Source organism: Dasypus novemcinctus, chromosome 1 (assembly GCF_030445035.2).
Source record: "Dasypus novemcinctus isolate mDasNov1 chromosome 1, mDasNov1.1.hap2, whole genome shotgun sequence".
In the NCBI taxonomy this organism is placed as follows: Eukaryota; Metazoa; Chordata; class Mammalia; order Cingulata; family Dasypodidae; genus Dasypus; species Dasypus novemcinctus.
This window is the reverse complement of record NC_080673.1, coordinates 78,920,540-78,940,752: the sequence shown is the minus strand read 5'-3', so window position 1 is coordinate 78,940,752 and position 20,213 is coordinate 78,920,540. Positions and strand designations below refer to the sequence as shown.

At 39.0% G+C, this 20,213-nt stretch overlaps 1 protein-coding gene across 5 annotated transcripts in view; it reads right to left on the bottom strand.

The window, feature by feature from the left end:
* PDE5A (phosphodiesterase 5A) overlaps positions 1-20,213 on the bottom strand; it is a 160,605-nt gene that overhangs the window by 22,122 nt on the left and 118,270 nt on the right. For all 5 annotated transcript variants that reach the window (XM_004479025.4, XM_004479026.4, XM_004479028.5 and 2 more), the window contains exons 12-14: positions 11,683-11,829; positions 6,528-6,653; positions 5,085-5,179 (exon numbers count right to left, since the gene is read on the bottom strand). In XM_004479025.4, coding sequence (XP_004479082.1) covers positions 5,085-5,179; positions 6,528-6,653; positions 11,683-11,829 — 368 coding nt within the window. The remainder of the gene's footprint in view (positions 1-5,084; positions 5,180-6,527; positions 6,654-11,682; positions 11,830-20,213) is intronic.

Sequence of the window (20,213 nt, the reverse complement as noted above, 5' to 3'; positions counted from 1 at the left end):
AGCAATTTTATTCGACCAGCTGTTAGCTGTGTATATGTCTATCACCTCATTTAGACTGTAAACCTTCTGAGTTTGTTTTCCCTAGAGCATATCGTACAGAACTGGTAGTTACCATTTACACACTTTAACTCCAGTCACTGACGCAGGTATCCAGGTTCACAAAGATACCAAATAAGAAGAACCTTGCCCAGGCCCACCCTGACACCTCGCTTCCACCCAGAAGCGCTGACTCCGCAGCCGGTGCCCACAGGAAAGCCCTCTGTGCTTGCACCTGTTTATCCTAGGGGCATGGGGGAGGAAAGGCCTGTGGGATCACCTGTGACCAGCGAAGATGAGAGCTGACGCATAACTGCTCCCACTAGGCAGACAGTCTCGGTTCACTTCATAAAGATCCCTCGTGAGGACTGAGCAGATTGGGGGGCTTTTCCCTTCTTCTCAGTTTCACTCCCAGTCCTGCTTGCTCCCTGGGTCACAGTCACAAATAAGCTACATGCATCCCAGCCTTTGCCTCTGGCTCTGCCTCTGGGGTAATCCAGGCTGAGACCTGCCTAAAATTGGCATTATGATGTTTATTTTTTAGATGAACAAAGATTCAGAGAGATTCTCTAACTTGTTCAAGGTTGATATAAATGGCAGAGTTGGGATTCAAATGTATCCTCTTCATGGCTTCAATCTGTCCCCTGACACCATGAGACTCTGTGAAGAGCACACAATCTCTGACCTAGTTCAGAGACTGGCAAATGCAAGGGGGTGGATGGAGCACAAACATATTTAGAATGTCAAACACACATTACTTCTTCAGATGATGCAGAAAAGACTTTCACATTAGAGAAAAATTCTGGCTTCTGAGATAGATGACTGCAAATTATGTGTTTGCCTTTACTTATATTCTAAAATACAGATTTATGAATCAATAAGAGGGTGACAGAATGCTCCAAACTTCCTGTTTCTAAAACTATTCATGGAAACCAATGCATTCTGCATTCTGTTGCTTTTCAGTCTTTCAAACGCCAAGGCTGTCTGTCTCTACTTGAGGTCACGTCAGAAGGAACCGTTAAAACCACTGCTGCTGCAGAATTCTGTTCCCACAGCGATGTAAGTGAGCATTCGTGGACTGGAGCGGTGGCCTCCTGCATTTTCCTCCTGTCCTGCACAGTGGTTGGTCTACCTTTGAGAGTGTTATCAGGCTGCCAGTGGAGCATTCCAACCAGAATTCGAGAAAACTTAAATGTTAGAAAGGAATAAAAAATGATAGTCCCATGAGAAAACAGTTTTGCCACCTCAGTATTCCTCTTACCACGGACTCTAACAAGGGCCTTGATTCTACTTCACATCCACATACATTGCTCTTGGCTCAAATCTCTACCTACTGCTTTGTACCCTTATTAATCCTATTTCATTTTTTCTTCATCATTTCTCTCTAAATCAACACTATTATCTTAGTGGTTATTTTGCCTTCCTAGATAAAAAACAGACTTGGTTTACTTTTACTTCTATTCTCTGTAATTACATTTCATGACATAGATATTCAAACTGATGATTCACTGGACCTTTGACCTCATAGTTCTTTGACCTCCACACTTCTACTGATTGTCTGGTCTTCAAATTAACAATAGACTTGGGCTTGCATATCCATTCCGCAGCTACTCAGTGCAAGAAACCACATTAGGCACAGTATTTTTGCCTGCTCCTGATAAACCATATGGTAAAGCAAAGTCTTGAACTCCTATCTGTCATTATTAGCATTCTCCTCTGAAAAGAGCTAGAGTCTGCAAAGCACTGGTTTTGCACCCAGTGCTGTTCCAAGTACTTTACATTTATTAAGTTCCTTATTGGGTTTTACAAAAACCCTATGAGATGGGTAGTACCATTACTCCTACCACACGGGAGGTCCAAGGTTCAAACCCAGGGCCTCCTGGATCAATGTGATGAGCTGGCCCATGTGCAGTGCTGACGCGTTCAAGGAGTGCCATGCCACGAAGGGGTGTCCCCTGTGTAGGGGAGCCCCACACGCAAGGAATGCACCCTGTAAGGAGAGCCGCCCAGCACGAAAGAAAGTGCAGCCTGCCCAGGAGTGGCACCACACACACACAGAGCTGATGCAGCAAGATGACGCAACAAAAAGAGACACGGATTCTGGGTGCCGCTGACAGGAACGCAAGCGGACACAGAAGAACACGCAGTGAATGGACACAGAGAGCAGACAACTGGGGCAGGGGAAGGGGAGAGAATAAATAAAAAATAAATCTTAAAAAAAAAAAATAAATGCATCCACAGTCTAACAATGGCTGCAGCATTAATACTGGAAATTCCTCTATGTAATTCAAGTGTTAAAATTGTTACCTCTGGGGAAGCGGACTTGGCCCAGTGGATAGGGCATCCATCTACCACATGGGAGGTCCACGGTTCAAACCCCGGGCCTCCTTGACCCGTGTACAGCTGGCCCATGTGCAGTGCTGGTGCGCGCAAGGAGTGCTGTGCCACGCAGGGGTGTCGCCGCGTGGGGGAGCCCCACGCGCAAGGAGCGTGCCCCATAAGGAGAGTCGCCCAGAGTGAAAGAAAGTTCAGCCTGGCCAGAAATGGTGCTGCACGCACAGAGAGCTGACAACAAGATGACCAAACAAAAAGAAACACAGATTCCTGTGCCACTGACAACAACAGAAGCAGACAGAGAACACACAGCAAATAGACACAGAGAACAGACAACTGGGGCGGGGGGAAGAAGGGGAGAGAAATAAAATAAATAAAAATCTTAAAAAAAAAAAAAAAAAAGGAACCCTAAATCGGAATTTAAGTTTAAAAAAAAAAATTGTTACCTCCAGAGGATGTCTGTACTTAAGCCATTTTGTTCCTTTTACTGCCTATTTTTTAAATAATTCAGAATCTATCTGAAAAGCACTATTCTTTTTTCAACCCATGTGGCAGAAGTAAGCATAAGCAGTAAACTCTTTCCTCAACTATTTCCTTGCCATACTGTCAGTAACCATCCATAATGGTAGTTTTCCTAATCAAGGAAAGAATTCAAGAATCAAGGAAAGAATCACAGGAGAGCATCTATTCAAAGAATATCTTACTGCAAATTAATTTTCTGAAAAGATGTTCAAGAAGAATGAAAGTCAGGAGAATTTCAGTTTCTAATTTTGCCACCACAAGAGGGCCTTTTTTCGTTTTGATGCACCACTCGTTTCTTTGCCTTCTATTATTGTTACAATTTTCTTTACATATTAGTCATAATATCTGATGGGTCTATATACAGAATGCAATTTAGAAGTTAAGACTTTATATGGGAGTGTTTATGGTATTTTCATTCTCTGGAGAATCTCCTAATTCAGAAAATCTTACTTTAAGTATAACTCATTTATCACAAAGGAAGAGAAAAAGAAACAAAAGGAAACATCCCTGAAAAATTCTTGGTTTCCTCTACTCAAACCACAGGGGTATAGGAATAAATAAAAATCTCTGAAATGGCTTAAAATTTTTTGTTGTTGTTTAAGTTATTTATGACTTTGGTAGAAGTTGGCTCTGTGGTGTGTGTGCAAGCAAGACTTTGCAGTCTATGACTTTTTCCCAGGATGTTTCTTTTTTTTGGGAAGAGAAGATGACGTTTCTCCAGATGTTTTCCCGGATAATTATTTTTAAAGGAACAAAGAAAAATATAGCAGTGTTGGTTTTTCATTCTAAAGCAGGGCAATATAGCATCTCAGAGCAATCTGCATACCAAGACTCCATATACTAACACTCCTCCATTCAGTTCTGAAGTAGGGAGGGACTTGTATCTTGCTGAGTTTGGTTGTTAAGCTGTGCTAGCTATGGAAGTTCATACTATGTGGCTTGACTCTGCTACAAACATTTCCCATTGTTTCCTGTCATCATTACTCCCTGTGTCTATGTGCAACTCAGGCTCACACTCACATGAAAGTGGGGGACAAAGGATATGTTACCCAGTCAGTTCTCCAAAACATTCGATTCCAAGAAGGAAACAGCCAGTCCCTGACACTCAGGCGAGAGCCTGCTATCTATCTTTTCCCATCAAAAGGTCAGCAGAGGACATGGTTGCTACATCACTACAATTCTTTTTACATGAAGTTTTCCGTTTATGTAGATAAAGGGAATGCGATTGCAGGGCTTTCTGAAATTCCGTCAAGATATCACACATTTGGAATTTCCGTAAAAGATTTATCCATTAATTGAATCACTTGCATACTTCTCAGTAAGAAGAGATTCTGTCATTATAATGTAAAAAGCTTTTCAGTCAAATTGGTGCAAGAAAATAAAAATATTATAGTGGCTCAAAAATTTGATGAAAACTGGTATCATCTTTTTAATGTCATTGCAAATGCCACTTAAGGGAATCTGAAACTCTTCTGAAGGATTAGTACCTTCCTCTTCAAATCACTCAATGAGCAGACTTCATGATGACATGAGTATCTCTGGCATCAGCGATATGTGCATTATTTCTGAAAAGGTACATCAACCTTATGAGGAAGGTATACTATTATCTTCATTTTATAGATCAGGAAACTGAGAGAGATTAGTTACCTTGCCCAAGGTCAGCAGCCAAGGTCACACAGGGACAGTGGGGCAGAGCTAGGATTGAACCCAAGTCTGATCACAGAGCCCGAGTTCTCCAACATTGTGCTACTGCACCTTCTCGAAGAACAAAAGTCTTCTTTTATTATATGTTAAGTAGCAGGGACCAAGCTCAGCACTTCTCGAATACTATCATTTTAAATTCCAGGGTGAAATACTACCTTTCTGGAACTTGTCTTAATAGTTTTCTAAAGAAGCTCTTAACCTGGATCTACACAAATGAAAGCAAAATGCCTGGTAATTATCTAATGAAATAAAAGCTCCGAATGTAAGTACTTTTTGAAATTCTGTCCAGAAACATTACTTTTCCTCCAACAAAATATTAGGCTGGCATTATTTTTCCCATTTCCCTTAAACATAACCAAAATATGTTACGGGACCATAATGAATTGATATTTTGTACCATCAAATTTTGCTGTGGCTTTTACTTAAGAAAGTACAGCCCTACAATTTAACAGAAACATTTTCTTGTTTTGCTGGAGAAAATGTCCTACCGCTGTATGTAAGAGTTATTGACACCGCGGTGATCCAAATCATGGCTTAGTGCAGCAATCAGCAACGCAAGTACCTCCAGGTCAGTCAGCTTGTTCTGTATGACCAAAGACATTGGAGGTAAAAGAGAAAGAAACATATTGGTAAACTGCATTATACTACCTCTTTACAGTAACCCTGTATTTTTTTCTCAGTGTTTTATATATGTTCTTTATGGTCACAGAGGACTCAAGCAAGAATATCACTCTGCAGAGAATCAGATGTACTTTGTCACTGAAGATGAGATATTACAAATGCCACTTATCAACAGAAAAAAATCAATAATCTGTCTACTCATAATAAACATTAACTCTAAATTATGTATATGTGGAATAATCATAATAATCTTAAAATAATGGTTTTCTTTCTTTTAGTTCTCTGCACTCTCTACTGTCTTTACTTTGCAGCAATTGCAGACAATGTGGATATTAAGCAATACAATAAGAAAAAAAATAAATTAGGAATGAAAATTTGGCTTTAAAAGATGACATTAGATAGTCCAAAGGCAAATGAGGGTTAGTTTTTAATATCTGCCATTTGTATTATCTACACTTAATTAGCAAGGAAAAAAATTATCAGCCCTATTCTGCTGGAATCCAGTGCCTTAAATAAGTTTGACAAATACATACAAATCATTGTTTTGTTACTTCTCATTAAAAAAAAAGCAAGGATAATCCTTTAGAGGCAATAATCCTTATGATCTTTCTGCACCCAAAATAAATTAAGTTTACTTCTTATAAATGTTTGCTACCACAGCAACACACTACTGTACATTTTGTAGTTTAGTAATTAAAATCACTTAACTAGAATAACTAGTCAATTGGATTCTCGCTGAAGGTAGAATCTAAGGACAGAGATATGGATAAAGTTTGGACTGGAAAGGAATGAATTGACTGCATTCTGCATTGATCTTCTCTGTAAACAGACTCTGGTCAATGTATCTGAAATCAAAACATTTTCCATTAAACTTGTTCTAAAATTAACTGTGTGCTCCAAAGAAAATGTGATAGTGAACCCTGGACTGACTTATCTAGGAAGCCAAGTTCAGGACTTGGATGGTTTCCAGAAATCCTACTATGGAACATGATGAACGTGAACATGAGGAAATGTGGTTACTTTTTCTTATTAAAATAATGTAGAGTTTTCCTCTGAAATAAATATTTATTTGCCCAAAGACTGTTTGGGTAAAATGTGGAGTTATTTTAAAGATTTAAAAATATGCCATATAGTGTGGATGAAAGAAAATTAGCAATTAAGGATTTCACTAACACTTTAATTAACAAAGCATAATTTATTATCTAAATGGAAGTAAATATTATTCTCAACCATCATTAGTGCTTATTAAAAAATACTTGAAAGACTACACTGTGAATTTTCTTAAATATATGAACAGCTCCAAAAAGTACCTGAATTTTGCCTGTTTTCAGAGCAGCAAACATGCACTGAGCTGTATTAAAGGCATGTCTCCAATTATGATAGGCAACATTCTTCCGATAATTCTTCTTAACACTTAAAATCCATCTGCAAAGAACCTTTAGGAAAGAAAGCATAAGGAATAACGATGATTATAACACTGATCACACAGTTTCTTGTTCCAAGTACTAGATAAAGCATTCACATTTAATTCTCACAACTCCTAGGGCAGGAGGTGGAGGAGATGGCTGGGCCCTGCTAATCTGATCCTTTTACATACGGATGAGGAAATTGACAGAGGTTAAGTAACTTGTTTAAGGTCATGTAACTGTAAAGGATGGGGCCAAAACTCGAACTTGAGCAGTTTGACTCCAGAGCCTACCATCCATGTCAGTCACTAGGCTAATCATAGTATATGTAATTCACCAGGCGTCTCTTAGAAAGTTGTTTTTAATATGGGCAGGACACTGACTAGCTTTTTAAAAAAGATATTATGTCAGTTGTCATCAATTAAGAAGAGTCTGAATAAACAGTCACATATCTATAAATCATCTTTAGTGACCCATATAATCTGCCACTCTCAAGTTTCTCCCATGCTCCCATTTTGTGCATCTGAGAAGGTAATTATGGCAAGGCTTTGGAGGTGGATGGGAACAAGGTTTAAGGCACATCTCCAAGGATAAACTGGAGTTGCGAGTCCTAATACAATCATTAAATGGTTATCTTGTTTAAGTCATGTTTAAGTATTCAAGTAGTTAGCTGCTTGGTTACCAAGAAAAAAAATATATATATACATATATATAAAGCCCTGGGTCCATAAGAAGAAACCTGTTTTAAAAGTTGCAAAAAGGGAAAGACTGTTTTAAAGTCTTGCAAGGTGAGTTTACTTCAACTTGTAAGTGATATATTCAATAAAATTATGAGAGGCACATGGGCTCTAAGCATAGATCTTCTGTGTCTGCATTTGTGTTAGCCTCAGACACTACCTTTCTAAATCAGCATTATTTACTATACTTTTGGAGATCTGCAAAAATAAATACATGCTTCTGCTTATATATATTAGTGGGGATCCTCTAAACACAAAGAGCATTGCCCTGGGGAATGAAGAAGTATTAAGGAAAAGAATGTTGCTTTGTTAATATTTAACTCTGTATGACTAGCTGCAGAAGCAGGTGAAAAAACAAGGTTTCTTCATTGTTGGTAGAGACCTGCTAATAGAAGATTTGGTATATAATCAATGCTTTCCTGTTGTCCCTTTTCTTTTCAGGTCTTTTTGTTCTTGCCCCATGTCTCAGTTCACAGGAAGCTTGAATAACAAAGAACTCTACTGTTTCCTTACCCTTTTGCTCTGAGTCACCCCAATGCTGGACTTCAGTGTGCCTAAGACTAATGTATGTTAACCCCAAGTATATGACACCTTATTTTATCATGACCATTTCTAAACAGCTGCCAGAAAGATGATGGATTAAACTTATTAGGAAAATGTTAAGTTTCTTTGATACACTTAGAAACTACATGGTGAAATATTGTGAAAAGTAAATGTTATTAATTAAAGCAGCAAGGAAAATAAGCAGGAAAAATCAGAGGTTTAATTTATGGACCTATCTCCTTATTAATCTTAAATTTGTAGCTATAATTAAAGATGCACATACATCATATAACTTGAAGCAAAGACCAAAATGAAGCAGAATTCCTGACTTACTACTCCAGTAGCTTTCTATTAAGATGGGCCTAGTGCAATTCTCAATGGATACCATAGTTATGTAATTAGATTCTGTTCTCGAGATGTTCTTAGCAGTATACTAGAAAATTATGGCCAGATTTGCTAAGTGCCCAGTGGACATGGGGCAACATTCAAATTGTGACACAGTATCTGTATAGGACTACTGCATAGTTAACTGAGGTTTGGGTGACTCTAAGGAACATGCTCAGGACACAGAAAGGGTCTTATGTCCTGAGTGATATACTCAAGACGCTCGGGAAAAATTGAAGAAATAGAAAACAAGCTCAACTCCTGCCTTCAAGAAACTCAGTCTGTAGTGAAAATGACAAAATGCACACATAAAGCAAATAAATCAATATAAAAATTGAGAGATAAATTTATAAAGTGCCAACCAGCAATCCAAGTGGAACGAAGTCAATCCTAGGTTCTCCCAGGGAGAGAATTATTTGAGTCATGCTCTGAGGAAGAGAAAAGCATGCTGTGGCATGAAGTGGGGCAGATATACTTCAGAGAAGAATGATATGCAGTAAACAAGGTAAAATAAGCACAGCATACACAGCTTTGTCTGAGGAGACTCAAGAATCTGTTTCAGAGATGAGCATGAGGTGATGTTGGTGCGATAGGTATAGGAGAGGGTCAGATTTGGCAGCTAAGCAGAGAGGTGAGTATCTTCCTGTAGGAAATATTCTGTCAGGGCAGCTTCATTATGTTATCATCCTCTCCAACAATAACATTTTAATTGAATCATCCTAAAATTATATTCACAATACTATCTGGAATAAATAAAACACAAGAGGCACTAAGGCAGGCAGGCCAATCAAGGTGATTGTGATGTTCTAGTTGGCGTTAGTCATAATTAGAACAGAAGTTATTCAAACAGAAAAGGAGGATAGCTGAATCAGACTTCGAGGAGATATGTTTGCCTAATGCAGAGAAATTCCAGAAAAGGTAAGATTAAAGATTGCCAAAGGAATTTTGAGTGACTGTCTTTATCCAGCTCTCAAATGCTAAGAACCAAGTAAGAAATAAATCAACTTGTAAGAATTTCATAAAAATGTATCAGATCACATATCTTTATTCTGGTCAGGCCATTTTAACAAAATCATTTCTAGTTGAAAGTATGGGCTGCTTCTGGAAATAGATAGGGATTTGAGAAGACATCTGGGTTTATGGGGTCCTCTAAGTAGTGAGAAGCAGAACAGAGATTCACATTTAGAACTTCTGGCTCCAAGTGATGTCTTCATTCCAGTAATAGAAAACTCTTTTAAAAATAAACTCTCTAGGGGTATGGAAAAAATATACTGAACCTACAGTATAGACCACAGTTAGTGGTAATAGTCTGATATTATCTCATACTTTGTAACAAATGTCCACAACAATGTAGTATGCAGGTGAAGGGGTGTGGCAAGGGAATTCCACACATGTGCATGATTGTTTTTTACGTTTATAACTTCTCTAGTAAAAATATATTAAATAAAACCACAACAATAACCCACCATGATCAGGCAATAGCACCAAATTAAAGTTTGGCCTAAGAATATGGTGTCATGTACTGTTAAATCTGTATTTTAAACAAAATGATATATTGGGAAGCGGACTTGGCTCAGTGGTTAGGGCATCCGTCTACCACATGGGAGGTCTGCGGTTCAAACTCTGGGCCTCCTTGACCCGTGTGGAACTGGCCCATGTGCAGTGCTGATGCGCGCAAGGAGTGCCCTGCCATGCAGGTGTGTCCCCCGCGTAGTGGAGTCCCACGCTCAAGGAGTGAGCCCTGTAAGGAGAGCCACCCAGCGTGAAAAAAAGTGCAGCCTGCCCAGGAATAGCACCACACACACGGAGAGCTCACACAACAAAAAAGAGACATAGATTCCTGTGCCGCTGACAACAGAAGTGGACAAAAAGAACACGCAGCAAATGGACATAGAGAACAGACAACTGGAGCAGGGGTGGGGAAGGGGAGAGAAATAAATAAAATAAATCTTTTAAAAAAAAATGTTATACACCTATATACACATACCCAGGCATACAAATACACACGTTCATAATCACATAGACGTATGTGTAATTCTCACAAGACTCCCATGGGAGAGGTATAATCATTACCCCCAATTAACAGATTAGGAAACTGAGGTTTAAGCAAATTGCCCAAGGGAATAAGAACTAATCACTAGGAGAGCTAGAATGCAAACTCAGGTCTGTATGTCTCAAAATCAATGATCTTTCTATGCTAAGATGCTGTCTCAATTTCTTTATTTGTAAACTGGAGATAATAATAACTAAAGACCTTTTCTTGAGAGCTTGTTGCAATAATTAAATGAGATGGTATCCCTTAAAACACTCTAAAAGAGTGAAGTATTACTAGGGAGGAGTCTACAGGCAGTTGTTCTTTTTTTTTCTACCCAAGAAACAGTAATATAGATATTGGTTAAATTCAAGAAAGAACTACATTTGGGGCTTCCAGGAATACCATAAATGACACTGTATTAAGCTTAGCTTTATAAATCCTTTGTTTTCGAGCCTAACTGTAAGGCCTCTGAGAGCAGGGGAAAAGCGATGCTGAAGCATGCACTTAGCACAGTCCTGGGTACACACTCAAGGTTATTAATTTTTCAGTGCATGAATTAATGGGTTGTTAAATAGTAGAGACCTTCAGTAAATTTAAATTTCCAGATATGAAAGTCTGTGTATGGAGACTAGACATTGAACTGACCAGGAAAAATAACTTTAAAGGCAAGACAAAAAGTTTTCTCTAGTGTCCCTTCTTCTCTGATGCTATAAATAGTTATTTTGAGAAGAACTAGAACTCCCTAATATCTCTAAACTGATATTAGAAGGTTCTAACTTAAGCCTTACCATTTTCTCAGAGGCAAATAAGTTAACCAACAACAGGGGATAAAATGAGGTTTCATCTTCACCTCGTGTGGGTCACCACGTTGTTCCAACAGGAGCTTGGCCTCACCTCAAGCTCCATTCTTCCTCATTTCCAAAGGCCTTCACTCTGTTTTGGTCTTAACCCCTGCACTTGGTTATCCTAACCTCTGCAATCAGATCATGTTACTTCCCCGCTGAAAATCCCTCAGTGTCTTGCCATTGTTTTTAGAATAGAATCCAAATTATATCGAATTCCTCCTAAGGGTCTATATGACCTGCTTCTTACTTTCCTCTCCAGTGGCTTCTCTTGCCACTCCCATCCCTTCAACCAGTGTTCCACACCTCCCAGCCCAAGCTTTCCTGTCATCCTGCCTTTGCACATCCCGCTCTCACTTCGTAGTTGATCTTCCCCTATTCTTCAACCTGGTATTTGACACATTAGGTAGGCAGCCAAAAAAGTCTTTTTAATGTCTGGGTCTCCTATTCCACACTGGCATCAAAACAAATTCTCTCTTACACGTGCACTTTTCCAAACAACAACACTGCATTCCTACCTCATGTTTCATCTGGAAGTTCTGCACGAGCTTGAGGTCAGTGAACATCCGAATGGTACACAGGGCTGTTTCCAGATCAGACAGCTCAAAGTCACTGAAGCCGAAATCAGTGATTTTAAGGGTCTGAGCAGATGGTACCACAGCAGCCTTAGGTAAAGGGAGAAGAAGAAAATGAAACAAAGCTGTTAATTAAATCAGCAGTGATTCATAGTTTTCTCACTTTGCTACAGGGAACCAGCATATTGTTTATTTTTTTACTCTTTACAGTACACTAGAAATTGTTTAGAACAGAAACTACTCCCATTTTTAAAATTTAAACTGAACCACACGTGGGGAGAACTGATAAGTTCCAGGTGGAGGAGAAGAGAGGAAGGCAGCCGGGAGTTTGTCCTGTACAACAGCAAGTAGCCCCGGGGCGCCAACGACCTGTGCCCTTTACACCTCCCTAGCCTCATTCATTCAACAAGTATTTCCTGAGTAATTACCCTGGGCCTGCCCCAGTGCTAAGGGTTGGAAATGAAGTGGTAAGCAGGAAAATGATAATGTTCTAAGCATTTTACAATTAATCTTCAGGACAGCCTAAAAAGAGGATGTTGTAGTTCCATTTTTCAGGTACAGAAACTTGAGCACAAAGAGGGGATTTTTCTTGCCCACAATAGGCCAGCTAGTGAAGGATCACAGCCAGGCTTCCAATCCAGGCAGGCGACCCTGCTCTCAGATCTGATACAATCCTAGCATCTGCCTAGCATCTCAGATCTGATACAAGCCTACATCTGCCTCCTCCCACGCTCCCTTCACTCAGGCCTGATTCTAAGAACCACTTAGGGTGCTTATTAAAAACACTCACTTGGAGATTCTGATTCAGTAGCTCTGGGATGGTACTGGGAATCTGGTTTTATTTTTTTGGAGGGGGGTCTCTTTTAACATCCTTGGTTTTGATTTTATAATCATTTAATTGTGGTAGATAACTCTAATTTCAAATATACCTTGCTCTTCTTTTCATTTTAGAAAATCTTATTGAAGTATATCATGCATACACGGGCATACATAAAAAATAAGTGTACAGTGAAAGTTGTGAATTTACAAAACATACATATAACCATATGGGGCTCTACCCCACCACAAATACCCATTGTTGTGGAACATTTGTTACAGATGATGAAGGAGCATCATCAAAATATTACTACAAACTATAGTCCTCTTTCCATCAGGTGCCCTGGCACCTCTACTTCTCCTATAAAGCCCTACTCTCTCTAGCTGATGGAGTCTTTCAGGCACAGTTCCATCCAAAGAAGGGCTCCATTCCCCTGTGAGGAGGCTCCGCCCTATGAGTGCCTGTTTAATCACGTAGTTACTATAATGCAATTTCTCGTTCTCCTCTTTACTTCCTAAACTATAATGGGAGCTCCAGGTGGGGCTGTATCTTACGCACCTTGTATCCAGGTGCCTAGCAATGGGTAGTTTTAATACTTGTTAGTATAAATATAAATAAATGGGAGAAAAAGCCCCTCATTCCCCCAGCTTAATTGGAGTTCCATTTTTAAGGGCCCAAAGCCTCCTGGGAAGGTGAAGCCCATTAACCTGAGCTGAGAAACTGGCAGACCTGGCAAGGGCATGCCAACAAGTTTTGCTTGGTACAGAGTGTTTTTCAAAATCACTGAATTTTTTATACTGTGTAAAAAGTGGGGGGCTTTAGCAATTTGAACCAGGTTCCTTTTTTTTAATTTTTAATAGATATTTAGTTTCCATAAATGATATAGAAAAAATGTAGGGGATTCCCATATGCCCAACTCCCTCCCCTCCCACACTTCCCCACATTAACAATATCCTACATTAGTGTGGTACACAACTCCCTCCAAACCTGTAGGCTTCCTGTGAGCATTTGGGATAATCACTACTCGGTCTTACATGCATCTTTTTCAAAGTAAAAAGGTCAAAATAAATTCTTAGAGTGCTCTCTAGAGCTTCCCCCCAAATTTCAGGACCCTTGCTCTCCTGTTCCTCTTGGCCTTTAGATTTCACTTATATTTACCAGATTTGTTCAAACTTTAAATGAATGCCACTCTCCTCATACTCTAAAAAATTATCTTTCCCAAGACCAAAATTCACAAGCAAATATGTGTTCTGTTTTAGTTAATCAGTTCCACTGGCTAAAGCTTGAGCTTAACTGGAAGAAGAGAAGAGGATTTAAAATGTTTAGATAAATAGTTCCGTTGTTTACCCCAGCTACCAACATCAGAGATGGAATAGTCAATGCTGGGAAGTGTGGATGTGGGAATAAGCCCACCTTTTAACTCAAAGCAGACAGCAGCCGCTTTAGTCAAACATACTGCACTCTACAAGGGAACAGATGTTTTTTCCTTAGGGCATCATTATTCTTACAGCAGGAAGTTTCCTTTCCTTCCACAAAGGATATTCTAAAAGCTACAGGATAAAAATGAGCCAACACAGCTTGTGCTTCTCCCCATTATACACTCTATTAATAATTCCCAGCCTCTCTCCACTGAGAGAAGAGAAGATTTCCTTTTGTCCCTTTCTACCCTACGACTCAGCCTTTCTGACCTGACCCCGTGGGGATGCGCAAACATTTTCCTTAAGAACTTTGTGGTCATTGAAGAAGAGGTTCAGAACTCATGCAATTTATTACTAACAAGTCACAAAGAGGCCAAATCATTTCAAGCTTTTGCAATCTGCATCTATGACCATCACATGAGAGTTCAAATTTTTGTCTCCCAGTTTGCCTCAGAAGAGCTTGGGATAAAGGTGATTTTAAACAAAGCATATTGTTACCTGTACATTCTTATTTACCATCACATAAAACAAAATGTTTTGCATTTACTTATAACAGGGAATAAAGTATGTGGTATTTCTGGGATAGGATAGATATATACAAATTTGGATTTTCATAGTTTCTTTTCAGTGATGGTTGGATTCGTTACAATTTGCAAAGTGAAAAATGTTTTTATTTGTTTTTAGTTTAAGAAAGAGTTACTAGATACATATTTGAGCTCCACTTCCAGATCTGCTAGTCACTAGCCATAGGCAAGTCATTAGAGATTTTTGAGTTGTGATTTTCTTCAGGGCATAATATAACTTATCACAAAACAGTGTTGAAGGTAAACAGAAAAATTGTATTTTAAAGATTCTGTTGACTTCCGGGAAGATGGTGGACTAGAAAGACATGGGACTCTCTTCTCCAGAAAAATAGCAAGAGGACAGGCTGAAACAGCCTAGAAAAAGATCTTCTGGAATTTAGGATACCAGGTGAAGGCTGAACACCACCCAGAGGAGAGAGGGACAAATGAGGGAAATTGTGACAACAGAATTGTGAGTTGAAACAGCCGCTGCTGCTGCTACCGACACCATCCCCCACACTAACTCTCCAAAGGGGCCTCAGGGATCCACCACCCCAGGAGCAGGGAGAGAGAGGGACACAGCCTAAGGTGGACTAGGCTTCTGACCCACAAATCTGGTCTGTTGTGTCCCAGGAACCCTTCCAGGTCACGTGGGGCTGTGCCATTGTTTGCCTTGGGAGGCAGCAAAGAGTAAAGATATACAATCCTCCCAATCTCCTCCTCTACGAACAGGGACTGATTGTTGAAGATTCAGAAATATTTCCGACCAGGGAAAAGGGAGGGGGCTGCCAGAGAAGGCTGGAGACTGTCTTAGACAAAGTGTGAATTACAAGGCTCCTAGCCTCCAGACAGGAAGCTCCATCACATTGATCCTGTCTGTGTTGCAACAAATACACCCAGACCAGGCATTGCACGGAGAAGAGCCAAAGCTCGCCATCTGCTGGCACACCAAGGAAGTGCACTTAAGCAAATTAAAAATAAGTAGGGGAGGCATACGCTTTTTCTGGCCTCTATAGTCCCCCTCTCCAAGGCCCTAAGCGACTCTACAACCAAATACTGGGTCCAGTGCCCAGTTCTGAGCAACCAGCAGGACAATCCTAACAATCCAGGTTGAGTCAAGAATCAAAGAGCAGTGGGGGAACCAGATTTGGCTTAACTAATAGAGTATCTGCCTACCTCATGGGAGGTCCAGGGTTCAAACCTAGGGCCTCCTGACCCATGTGGTGAGCTGGCCCACATGCAGTGTTGATGTGCACAAGGAGTGATGTGCCATGCAGGGGTGTCCCCTGCATAGGGGAGCCCCCCATGCAAGGAGTGAGCCCTGCGAGGAAAGCCGCCCTGCGCGAAAAAAAGTACAGCCTGCCCAGGAGTCACACTGCATACACGGAGAGCTAATGCAGCAAGATGACGTAACAAAAAGAGACACAGATTCCTGGTGCCACTGACAAGAATGCAAGTGGACACAGAAGAACACACAGCAAATGGACACAGAGAGCAGACAACGGCGGGGGTGGGGTGGGGGAAGAAAGGGGAGAGAAATTAAAAAACAAACAAAAAAAACCCCCACAAAGAGCAGTGGTAACACACAGCCTCCTGCCACCAAATCCCCATAAAAGAGAAGGAAACTGAGCATCTGAGTAAACTACATCCTAATCAGATGCCTAAATATCGGTAAAATATCACAAGCCATACTAAGAAAATAGAAGACATGGCCCAAGAAAAGGAATATATCAAAGCCCTAGAAGAGATGCAGAATTTGAGTGAGATGTGCACAAATCTCCAAAATCAAATTGAGTTGAAAGACAATATGGTTAAAGAGATATATGACATCAAGAAGACATTGAGTGAGCGCAAAGAAGAATTTGAAATCCTGAACAGAAAATAAACAGACCTCATGGGAATGAAAGACACAATAGGTGAGATAAAAACACATTTGATGCATACAAGAGCAGACTCAAATTGAGAAGAAAGAGTAAGTCATACTGAAGACTAAAGGACTAAAATTGAAGAGAGACAAGAACAGAAAGAGAAAAGCATGGAAAAAAAATTGAGCAGGGGCTCAGAGAGTTGCATGACAACACAAAATGCGACAACATATGTGTCACGGGAGTTCCAAAAGAAGAAGAGAAAGGAAAAGGGGCAGAAAAAGTATTTGAAGAAATAATAGCTGAAAATTTCCCAACTCTCACAAAAGAAGTAACTTACACATCCAAGAAGCACACTGTACCCCAATCATAATAAATCCAAATAGAGCTACTTCAAGACACATACTATTCAGAATGTCAAATGTCAAAGATAAAGAGAAAATTCTCAGAGCAGCAAAGGAAAAGGAAACCATCACAAACAAGGGACACGCAGTAGGACCTAGCGTGGATTTCTCTTCAGAAACCATGGAGGCAAGAAGACAGTGGTATGATACAATTAGGATACTGAAAGAAAAACTGCCAGCTGAGAATTCTTTATACAACAAAATTGTCCTTCAAATATGAAGGTGGGTTTAAAATATTCACAAACAAACAGAAACTAAGAGAGTTTGCAAAAAAGTATCCACCTTTGCAGGATATTAAAGGAAATCTTAGAACCTGAAAGAAAAAGACAGGACAGACAGGACTGGAGAAGAATATAAAAGAAAGAATAGCAAAAAAAGCAAAAGATTAAGAAAGACAAAAAGAATAAAATGGAGAAGGTAAATAGTGCATTTACAGTAATATCACTGAACGTGAATGAATCTCCAATCAAAATAGAGAAGCTGACAATGCATTAAAAACATGAGCCATCCATATGCTGCTTACAAGAAACTCACCTTACACCCAGGGATACAAACCAGCTGAAAGTGAAAGGTTGGAAAAAGATACTCCACATGGCCAAAAAAAGAGCAGGGATAGCTATAGTAATATCAGACAAAACAGACTTCAAATGAAAAAAGTTATGAGAGATACAGAAGGTCATTATATACTAATAAAAGGAACAATCCACCAGGAAGATATAATAGTCATAAATATCTATGCGCCTAACTAAGGAGCCCCAAAATACATGAGACAAACTCTGGGAAAACTGAAGGGAGAAACAGACATCTCTATAACAATCATTGTAACACTCCACTCACATCATTAGACAGAACAACTTGACAGAAGATCAACAAGGAAACAGAGAACTTGAACAATATGATAAACAAGTCATACTTAACAGACATATACAAGACACTGTATTCAAAACTCAGAAGGTTATACATTCTTTTCAAGTGCCAATGGATCTTTCTCTAGGACACACCACATGTTATGGCACAATGCAGCTCTCCATAAATATAAAAAGACTGAAATTATACAAAGCACCTTCTCAGACCATAATGGAATGAAACTGGAAATCAATAATAGACAGAAAAAAGTAAATTTTCAAAAGTGTAGAGGCTAAATAACACATTCCTAAATAATCAGTAAGTCAAAAAAGAAATTGCAAGTGAAATCAGTAAATATATTGATACAAATGAAAACAAGAATACAACTTATCAAAACTTATGGGATACAGTAAAGGCAGTCTTGAGACGGACATTTATAGCCCTAAATACCTATATTAAAAAAGAAAGAGCTAAACTCAAAGATTTAACTGAACAACTAGAGAAACTAGAAAAAGAACAGCAAAGTAATCCAAAAACAAGAAGGAAAGAGATAATAAAGATTAAAGCAGAACTAAATGAAATTGAGAACAAAAAACAATAGAGAATATCAACAAAACCAAAAGCTAGTTCTTTGAGAAGATCAGTAAAATTGACAACCCCCTAGCTAGATTAACAACGAAAAAAAGAGAGAAAACGCAAATATATACAATAAGAAATGAAGTTACAACTGACCCTACAGAAATAAAAAGAATCATACGAGGGTATTATGAGACACTGTATGCCAAAAAGTAGACAATCTAGATGAAATGGACAAGTTCCTATAATGCACAAACAACCTACACTGATGCTACAAGAAATAAAAGAACTTAACAAACCAATCACATTTAAGGAGACTAAATCTGTCATCAAAAATTTTCCAGCAAAGAGAAGGACCAGATGGCTTCACAGGTGAATTCTACCAAACATTTCAAAAAGAAATTAACAACAATTCTATTTAAACTCTTCTAAAAAATTGAAGAGAAGGGAAAATTACCCAACACATTTTATGAGGCCAACATCACCCTAATACCAAAGCCAGATAAAGATACTACAAGAAATACAGACCAATCTCTCTGATGAACATAGATGCAAAAATTCTCAACAAAATACTTGCAAATTGAGTCCAACAGCCAATCAAAAGACTTATACATCACGATCAAATAGGATTTATTCCTGGTATGCAAGGCTGGTTCAACGTAAGAAAATCAATCAACATAATACACCACATTAACAAACTGAAAGAAAAAAACCACACATGATCATCTCAATCAACGCAGAAAAGGCATTCAACAAAATCTGGCATCTTTTTTTGGATAAAAACACTTAAAAAATAGGAATAGAAGGAAAATTGCTCAATATGATAAAAGGCACATATTTTGAAAAACCCATAGCCAACATCATACTCAATGGGGAAAGGCTGAAAGCTTTCCCTGTAAGGTCAGGAACAAGACAGGATGCCCACTGTAACCACTGTTATTCAATATTGTACTAGAAGTTCTAGCTAGGGCAATTAGACAAGAAAAAAAAATTAAAGGCATCCAAACAGGAAAAGAGGAAGTTCAACTCTTTTTGCAGATGACATGATCCTATACTTAGAAGATCCTGAAGTAGCCACAACAAAGTTACCTGAGCTAATAAATGAGTTCGACAAGTGGCAGGATACAAGATCATCATGTAAAGTTTTTGTACACTAGTACTGAACAATCTGAGGAGGAAATCAGGGGAAAATTCCATTTTCAATGCAAGAAAAAGACTCAAATACCTAGGAATTAATTTAACCAAAGAAGTACAGGACCTATATGCAGAAAACTACAAAACGATGCTAGAAGAAATTAAATGAGGCCTAAACAAATGGAAAGACATTCTGTGTTCATGGATTGGAAGAATAAATATCATGAAGATGTCATTCTTACCCAAAACTGATTTATAGATTCAATGCAATACCAATTAAAATCCCAACAGCTTACTTTACAGAATTAGAAAAGGCAATTACCAAATTCATTTGGAAGGGAAAGTACACCTCAAGAGCCAAAAACATTCTAAAAGAGAAGCATGATGTGGGATGAATTTCACTGCCTGACCTTGAAACATATTACAAAGCTCAGTGGTCAAAACAGCACGGTACTGGCATAAAGACAGACATATGGATCAGTGGAATAGAATTGAGAACCCAGAAATAAACCTTCACCTATACAGTCAACTGGTGTTTGACAAACCTACCAAGTCAATGTTAATGGGACAAAACAGTCTTTTCAACAAATGGTGCTGGAACAGGTGAATATTTATAACCAAAAGAATGAAAGAGGATCCCTATCTCACTCCCTATACAAGAATCAACTCAAAATGGATCAAAGACCTAACATAAAGCCAGGACCATAAAACTACTAGAAGAAAATGTAGGGAAACATCTTCAAGACCTTGTAGTAGGTGGTGGTTTCTTGTACCTTACACCCAAAGCACGAGCAACAAAAGAAAAAATAGATAAATGGGACCTCCTCAAAATTAACGACTTTTGTACCTCC